Source organism: Pseudogymnoascus verrucosus (genome assembly GCF_001662655.1).
Source record: "Pseudogymnoascus verrucosus strain UAMH 10579 unplaced genomic scaffold scaffold_17, whole genome shotgun sequence".
Classification (NCBI taxonomy): domain Eukaryota; kingdom Fungi; phylum Ascomycota; class Leotiomycetes; order Thelebolales; family Thelebolaceae; genus Pseudogymnoascus; species Pseudogymnoascus verrucosus.
In genome coordinates, this window is record NW_017263668.1 from 475652 (window position 1) to 484337 (window position 8686).

The 8686-nt window shown below is 55.8% G+C and overlaps 3 protein-coding genes across 3 annotated transcripts; 2 read left to right on the forward strand and 1 right to left on the reverse strand.

The window, feature by feature from the left end:
* Positions 1–390: 390 nt before the first annotated feature.
* On the forward strand, positions 391–2707 carry VE01_04418 (uncharacterized protein; the record flags this gene model as incomplete). Its single annotated transcript, XM_018273892.2, has 4 exons — positions 391–503; positions 569–1005; positions 1081–2147; positions 2271–2707. The coding sequence occupies exons 1-4, from the start codon at positions 459–461 to the stop codon at positions 2705–2707; spliced, it is 1986 nt and encodes a 661-aa protein (XP_018131174.1). The 5' UTR covers positions 391–458.
* A 2514-nt stretch (positions 2708–5221) lies between these two features.
* On the reverse strand, positions 5222–7198 carry KIN28 (TFIIH complex serine/threonine-protein kinase subunit kin28). The gene is made up of 2 exons (XM_018273893.2): positions 6601–7198; positions 5222–6545 (listed from the first exon to the last, which is right to left on the reverse strand). The coding sequence occupies exons 1-2, from the start codon at positions 6788–6790 to the stop codon at positions 5530–5532; spliced, it is 1206 nt and encodes a 401-aa protein (XP_018131175.1). The 5' UTR covers positions 6791–7198; the 3' UTR covers positions 5222–5529.
* VE01_04420 (uncharacterized protein) lies at positions 7085–7863 on the forward strand (the record flags this gene model as incomplete). Its single annotated transcript, XM_018273894.2, has 2 exons — positions 7085–7130; positions 7186–7863. The coding sequence occupies exon 2, from the start codon at positions 7219–7221 to the stop codon at positions 7861–7863; it is 645 nt and encodes a 214-aa protein (XP_018131091.1). The 5' UTR covers positions 7085–7130; positions 7186–7218.
* Positions 7864–8686: the final 823 nt, after the last annotated feature.

Below are 8686 nucleotides of genomic sequence, written 5' to 3' on the forward strand. Positions count from 1 at the left end.
CATTATATCACTCACACTTGGCTCACTTGGCTCACCTCCCTCTCCCCTTCCTCGCATTACTCACCTTGGCAAGGCGTTCGTACACATCCACAAAAGTACAATACGGAAGTACGTGCACTATTGGACTCAGCCGGCCCCGACCACTCTCCCACCACCATCCCCCCAGGCTACCCTCTTCCTCCAGCTATCCATAATCCCGTCCACCTCCTCCCGACACCACACCCTCCACTCCCAGCCTCGTCGTGCCGACCCCCAACTCCATGATTTGACGCCCCAGACACCTGCTATGACCATCCGGGAGAGCCCTGCCAAGTCCAAGGCTCCGTGAACGTCTCTGCCCCCACACGTGCCCTCGTCTCATGGCCTCATATTATCTACCGCATGCCCGCCCATTGCTCGCCCTTCATCTCTATCATGTAGCCTCTTCGGCATTCTAAACCCCCAACTCCATCTTCCCAATGCGTGTCTGGATCAATCCCACCGATGTTGGCCGGCATCACACGGTGAGTAAACCCGCTGCCTGTTGGGCGTCTGCCGCGAGAACGCGCCTCTAACAAATTCCCCCCAGACCAACGACGACAAGAGAGAGCAGATCTGCCGTGATATCGATAACAATGGTTTTGACTGGCAGGTTTGGGCCGTAGCCGCCTCAGGATTCTTCACCGACTCATACAACCTATTCGCTACAAATGTTATTCTCCCGTGTCTGGCCTTCGTCTACTGGCCTGATGACAACACCGGCAGAGAGGGCAGGATCAACATTATCACGCTAGTTGGGTCGTGTCTTGGGCAGCTGATCTTTGGATTCCTCGCCGATAAATATGGACGTAGGAAACTATATGGTTTCGAGCTGATCGTCGTCATCTTCGGCACCCTCGGCGTCGCACAGGCCTCTGCTGGGTATAATGACTCCATGTCCATCCTATCATGGATGATGTTCTGGCGGTTCTTCGTGGGGGTAGGCATAGGGGCTGAGTACCCCCTTAGTGCTGTGATTACCGCAGAGTAGGTTTCAATGAGACGTCAATTATCCCAAGAGGCGCAAAATAAATTCCTCCAAACTAAAACTAACCTCTCCAGATTTGCCGCCCGCCAATCCCGCGCCCGCATGATGGCCGCAGTCTTCATAATGCAGCCCATCGGCCAACTCATGGCCTCCCTCGTGGGTCTCATCGTCCTCCTCACCGTCGGCCGCGCCGGCGGCCTGCACCTCATGCAAGACGACGACGAAGCGGCCAAAAAGATCGTCGACAGCATCTGGCGCTGGGTCATCGGCGTCGGCGCCATCCCCGCCCTAATCGCCATCGGCTTCCGTCTCACCATCCCCGAATCCCCTCGCTACACCCTGGACGTCGACCAGGACGGTGCTCGCGCGCTCAGAGACACAGAGCAATACCTCCGCCAGCCCGGCGCCACCGTCGCTGGCGCCGACGACGACGATGACAGACGCCCCAACGGCCTCGGTCTCGACGACGACACACCCGGCCTCCGCCCGCCTCCGCGCGCACACTACGACGACGACAGTGATGCCGCCTCCGCCGTCTCAGACGGAAGCATGGACATCATCGACGTCAGCGGCGCCCCCGTCCGCCACAGCGCCCACGCCACCGCCCCCCACGACGACGACGACGACTACGACGCCGGCTCAACCTCAACCACCACCCCCACGCACCCCGACCCCTTCTCCTACGCCGAACTCAAACGCTACTTCTGGACCGAAGGCAACTACCGCACCCTCGCCGGCACAGCCCTAACCTGGTTCCTCCTCGACCTCGCCTTCTACGGCCTCGGCATCAACAACCCCCGCACCATCGCGCGTCTCTGGTCCTCCAAGCGCGTCGAGGTGGTCGAGGCGCTCATACCCAGCTGGGCGAACCCGGCGGATGCGGGGATGGGGATTTATGAGACGCTGAGGCTGGATGGGGTGAGGGCGATTATTACGGATGCGGCGGGGTCGTTGGTGGGGAGCGCGCTGTTGATAAAGGCGATTAATTATGTGCCGAGGAGGTCGTGGTTGGTGTGGAGTTTTGCGGGGATGGGGGTGCTTTTTGCGGTTATTGGGGGGAGTTATTTTAGGGCTGTGGATACGGACTTGCATGCTCTTACTATTACGCTTTATGTGTTGGTGCAGTTGTTGTTTAATCTTGGTATGTTTCCCCTTTCCTCTTTTCTTTCTCTTTTTCCCTTGTTCTCCCGTCCCCCCCCCCCTTTTTCTCGATCTTACCTCCCCATCCCCTCCCAAACTCCTCACCACTAACACTCCCCCCCAGGTCCAAACACCCTAACCTTCATCCTCCCCGCCGAGCTCTTCCCAACCCGCTACCGCGCAACCTGCCACGGCATCTCCGCCTCCCTCGGCAAACTCGGCTCCATAGTCGTAGTCGCCTTCCTCCCCTCCCTCCACATAAACGACCCGCACTCTCGCCACCTCGGGTACCTCCTCATCGCCTTCGCGCCACTAATGGGCATCGGAGCCCTCGTAGCGTGGGCCTGGATCCCGGAGGTGCAGGGGCCGAGGGGGAGTGCGTGGAAGGGCGGGAAGGAGAAGGGGAGGTGGGTCGTGCCGAGTTTGTCGTTGGAGGAGTTGGCGGTTGGGTTGGGGGGGAGGGGGGAGTTGAGGGAGAGGTTGGGGTGGAGGAGGGCGGGGGTGAGTATGAATATGCAGATGCCGGGGGGGGAAGAGGGGGGGGTGAATGGGAGGGTGTGAGAGGGTGGTTGAAAGGGGTGGGTTTGGGGCGTTTGGGTTGGGTTGGGATGGGAAGGGACTTAGATTTTGGTGGAGCGAGCGTGTTTTTGGATGTGACTATATAGAATATACCCCTATAATTTTGTGCAAAGTTTCCCACATATGTCATTCCAAACCACAATGCGATTCTCCAATGAAGATATAAGGGTCACATATTTTGGATCGCTTATCACCCTTTCAAAACAGTTCTATCTGTTTGGTGAGCAGTTTAAAGCAGTATCTTTACCTCTGTTTCATAAAGGTGCTCGGCCAGTTGCTCTCAGTTTCGTGTACGTCGATGTTCAGTTTCTCAAAGTTGTGCCTTTCTTGCCACCGTCCATTTTCTCGTCGCCGTTTCATCCCCTGTCACCACCCCTTTTTCTCACTGCCCCATTCTCCCTTCATACAACGCCCCTCCGCCTGGCGCTGCGTGAATTGTTCCATATGCGTGGGGAGGACACACAAACATGTTATGACCACTGTCGTGGTGGAGGAACTCTACGCCTCTTGTGAACTCTCTGGTCGGATGATCTTGATCCCGTCTCGAGCCTTAAGGTATTTCTAGATCCACAATCGTATATGTAAAGTTGTCGGTGGTCAAAGGGATTTCGGTCGATATTTGCTTCTCGGGGATGCTTATTCTATGTCTAGTATCCCCTGTCATGGAAGCAGCACTATTCAACTCCGAACTAAAGACACTAACGAAAATATGTCATATCTACACTTTCTACTACATTTTAAGGGATCACAAATACGTAGATGGGGAAAACATCAGCTAGTGCAAGCCGAAATAGACATACCCGCGCCTTTCCGATCAATGGGGCTAGGAGAGAATGCGCATCAAGAATAACTATATCGTGACTCTAACAAATGACTCCAACAAGTGGACCAGCAGGTGAAGTCAACAAAAGCCTGAAGAGATTTATGTCGCACATGTTCGTGCGCTATAACCAATTTACCTTCCCAAATAATCTGTCTTCCCGAATAATGTGCCTCTCTCGCCGTCGTCTGTTTTCTAGTCGCCGTTTCATTCCCTACCGCCGCAACGACCCCTTTTCTCGCTGCCCTGTTCTCACCGACACCGTTCTCACCGACACCGTTCTCACCGACACTGTTCCCAGTAGGAACCGCTGCTTGGTGCGGCGTTGAAATTCATGGCGGCCAGCGTACGTCGGTAAATGCGGTTAGCTTTGCGTCTTTGGTATGTAGCTCATGAGCCACATGTGAAGAAGAGAGTGTAGTAAAGGCAGGATGTAGGGATCAGAAATTGGAAACCAGACCTCTGTGACGAAGTAGGAGCCAACTTGATGAGCGAAGAATGATATATGACTACTTTAAGTAACACAGGACTGCCAATTAACTAGTGAAGTAGGAAAAAAGACAGTAATTAAGGCACGTATAGTTGAAGTAAAACACGGCTGACAGTAAACTGGTAGACTAGTACTCCAACGAACATCGCGGACAGCATGGTTATTACAGAAGAGTTTTCCCTAAAGAAAAGAAGAATCCCGCACGATTTCTATGTTTCAAACAGAGCTATAGCATGAGAGATACATGTGCGGTCTCATTACAGATGAATTCATGAGGGACAGAGTCAAAGAACTAGAGGCACGAATTGGTATTGTTACGGCAAACTTGGCAGCCATAAATCCAGGACGACAAGAAATATGTGTTGCAAAGGCAGCACAGACAGAAGCAAAGACAGAAGAAGCAAGGAAGACACACACACTTTCGGATATCAGGATGACAAATGGCAACAAGATGTTCGACTTCATCTCTGTTAAATTCGAGAAATTTGACAAACCTGTTGTCTTGAGTAGCCGGTCATGTATCGATCTTAATCATATGCTGCCGCTCGTCTCTCGCCACTACACCCTTCTCACCACCCCCTTTTCTCGCTAGCCCAATCTCACCGTTCCCAATCTCACCGTTCCCATTCTCACCGTTCCCATTCTCATCGTTCCCATTCTTGCCGTTCCCATTCTTCAGGGTTGAGATTGGGAGTTGACTGCGTTTGGTCGGGAACGGAATGAACTCCCCAACCCGCGAGTGGCGCTCAAACACAAAGCGGCTGATGGCCATTCCCAAGAAAAGCGAGAACGGTCCCCGTCGTCGCCTCATTTGGCGCGGCCACTTCCAGGAGGGAGATCTTAGAGAGATCTTTGCCCCTTTGCGACCAGGGGTAGATCTTGAGACTATACTTGCGACGAAGGACGGTGTATGGCGAAACTGGCTATATGATTCTGCAGCTTCACTTGCCGATGACATATTCATATATCATATTGCACAGGGTTTGGCTGGAATGGAGGAACCGGCCTCACAGGTCTCAATCGAAAGCTTGCCAACCTCTTATTGCCAGCCGCTTCTTGCCGCTGTTCCTTTCTCGCCGCTGTTCCTTTCTCACCGCCGCCCATTTTGCTGTCGCTATCAGGTTCTCGTCACCATCGGTATTGAATCGAGGGTAAACATGGAGACTACCTAAAGACTTGTTAATTTTCCGTTGTGATGAGGGTGTTGATGTAATTCACTCGATCTACCCTTTTCTCTTTCCGCATAACTGATTGGAAATTAGATGACGTGATATTCTTCTCAACAAGCATGCAGGATAGACGAAATCCCCAGTCTACGGTTCGCCTTGACACTGCGGATATTTTGTCATTGATTAACTAATACCCCGATCTCACTTCCGTCTTTCTCTACCCAATCTCTGCAAAACAACCCCTCTGTCTCTAAACCACACAAAACTCCCCGCCAAACCCAAACGCCCATTCCCCAACCCAACCCGCTCATACCGCCATACTACCCTATCTCATCGCCCCAAAATCCAACTTCCTCGCCACCGCCGGCCTCTCCTCACTCCCCACCACCCCCGCCCCCCTCCCCATATCCTTCCCCACCGCCTCCGCTCCACCCCCCTTCCGCGGCAAATCCTCCTTCCTCGTCGGCCTCGGCTCGCAGCTCCACCACGGATGTTCCAGCACCGCCTGCGCCGTAATCCGCGCCCGCGGGTCCAACACCAACATCGCCATCAGGAGATCCACGCCCTCGTACCCCGCGGTCCCGAAGGTCCCGAGGTAGGTCTCGCGGCCCCTGACCGGGTTGTGCGGCTCGGGAACGGTGTATTCGGGGAGTTTGCTGACGCCAGGCCAGACTTCTTCTGTTGGTGTTCCGATTGCTTGGCAGATCAGGCTGATTTGGTGCACTTCTGTGTCACCAGCCAGGTAGGGCGTGCGGATCAGCAGCTCCGCGAATACCAGTCCGACGGCCCAGATATCGACGGCGCCGGAGTAGTGACGCGCGCCGAAGAGCAGCTCAGGCGGGCGGTACCAGCGCGTGATGACGTTGCTGGTCATCTGCTTATACGGATCCGCGAATGCGCGCGCAAGACCGAAATCCGCAAGTTTGACCATCCCATCAGCGGCGATTAGCAAGTTATTAGGCTTGATATCGCGATGCAGCACCGCATTAGCGTGGCAGAACCACACAGCGCGGCTGAGCATGCCCATCCAAGCCTTGATATCCGCTGCACCGTATCGCACGCCCTCAACGTCTTTGATAAGCATCTCCAGGTCGCCGAGGGGAAGGAACTCGAGGACGAGGTTTAGGTTCTGGTCGCGTGAGGAGAAGACGGAGTGAAGAGTTATGATGTTGGGATGGGATAGCTCCTGGAGGTGCTTGAGTTCGCGCACGGCGTCGGGGGCGAGCCCTTCGGTGTACTCGGCCTGGATTTTGATCTTCTTGATCGCGACGAAGTGGGTGGGGTCGCTGCGGAGGGTGCCTAGGTAGACGTTTGCGTAGGTTCCTTCTCCGAGTTTCTTGCCTGGTGGGGTGTTAACTGTTGTCTGTGATGCTGGGTGGAGAGGGTGATGAGGGACCTTTGATGTATTTCGCCTTCTCTTCCATGTTCAACTGCTCCGCCAGATCAGGCGCAGCTTCAGGAATCGGCGACGCATTTCCTGAGCCATTCTGTGCCTTCGTTGCTGCGAATAGCTTTGATCTCGCCCCAGGTGGACTCCTGCCTTGATCTGCGCCGGGCGCTCCTACAATCAGCGGGGACAACGCCATATCGGCCTTATGTGTATTGTAGCTATAATAGTCGTTCTTTCAGGCGTACATAACATGCAAAACCTTCAAGTCAACAACAATAACATCAAGATAAGGTCATCAAACCACGAACATTAACATTGGAACTCACCCCAACTTTTCCGCCTCGTCGTCCCTGATTCGCCAGGCTCCTCCCGGATACACAAGGCTGACAACCCTCCGCCCCAGTTTTTCCGCTCCCTCAGGTCCGTGCCAGCCTTACGTAAGCAACGGACCAAAAACAGTACAAGCTTAAACTTTTCGAACCACGACCGACGACAACACACCTCGAGCTCAATCGCAGCGTCCACAACCACAGACAGTGCGTCCCTCCCTACCCCCTCACATCAATCCCCTAACTAACGCCTCTCCCCCAGAAACCCACGGCCACACCGCCAACCAAACACAAAATGTTCGCCCGACCCGCCCACCGCGCAACAACCTCCCTCCTCACCACCACCACGAAACCCTCCCTCACCCGCGCCCTACACGCCCGCATTCCCCAGCAGCCAATCCCAGAACCCACCCCCTTCGTCCCCGACGCGCCGACATTCCTCTCTCTCATCGGACGAAACCTCTCCCAACACGCCTCCAAAATCCCGACGTGGGAATCGCTCTTCCGCCTCACCTCGCCGCAGCTGCGTGACCTAGGCGTCGAGCCCGCGCGCGCGCGCCGATACCTGTTAGCGTGGCGCGAGCGCTTCCGGAGGGGGGAGTACGGGCCGGGTGGCGATGCGAAGGTGGTAGAGGATGGGATTGCGAGGTTGAGAGTTGTGGAGGTTGAAGGGGGCCCAGCAGTCGGTACGGCGACGCGGACGGCGGGGATGAAGAGGGTGGCTGTTAATGGCGGGGAGGAGATTAAGGGGGTTAGAGTTCGGGGGGCGCAGAGGGTGGTGGGAAGTCATGTCTTGCCGGTTAAGGGGGGGGCGCAGATTAAGGCCGCGGAGGGGTTGTGGGAGATTAGGAGGGGGAGGAAGATTGATGGCGGGGAGAGGAGGAGGGCGGAGGTTAGGTCGAAGAGGAGGGCGGCGGAGAGGAAGGATGCGAGGAAGTAGGGGGGACGGGGAGGCCGAGTGTGGCTGGGGGGGGGGGGGGGTGTGCTTGTGGGAGACTGTGGGGATGTATGATAGTGAGGCTTTGTAAATATACTGTACGGTTCCACTGACACCCTCTTTTTTCAGTGACTGATGACCTCCCCGTCTTCTATGTGTGATTTCTATTCCCCCGACATATCTCCCTTACTACAGGACCCTCCACCCCCTTTCCGCTCGCCCCGTCCCATCCCATTCCGCTCGCCCCGTCCTCCCCGTCCCGCAGACCGGCCCAGATCACACACACCCAAGCAAGGCACCAAGACGCAGCGTGGCGCATGCACGATGCCATGGGACGAGCTAGGCAGCAGCGGGCGTGCATGCAGATATTCGACGGTTACGCCTCGGCGTGGAGGTGCGGCTGAGGCGTGCTGGCGCTTGTGGGGTGCTTCTGCCAGGGGTAGGACGGGGAATGGGGGATGGGGGAAGGGTAGATGGGAGGGGTGGGATAGTGTCAGTAGTTGGTGTAGCTTTGAAAATATATGTACAATACTATCTGACATCTCTCCACAACCACAGCAGCAGTGTGATGACATCTCCCCCTATCCTCGTGTAGAATTCCCCAATACGCTTCCCCTGCGACAAACTCCCCTTCTTCCCGCTCTCATTTCTCCACGCCGAGAACCGCGCCACCTGCCCTATACCCTGTTCCGCTCCCGCCATCCTTCTCCCCGTCCTCTTCCCGGCCCCATCTTTCCGGAACCCCTTCCCCATCCAGCACCCTTCCCGGCGCGGCGCGCAAACCGGTGAGCGGGGGCGTGGGAGTGGGCGTGGACGGTGCATGTGC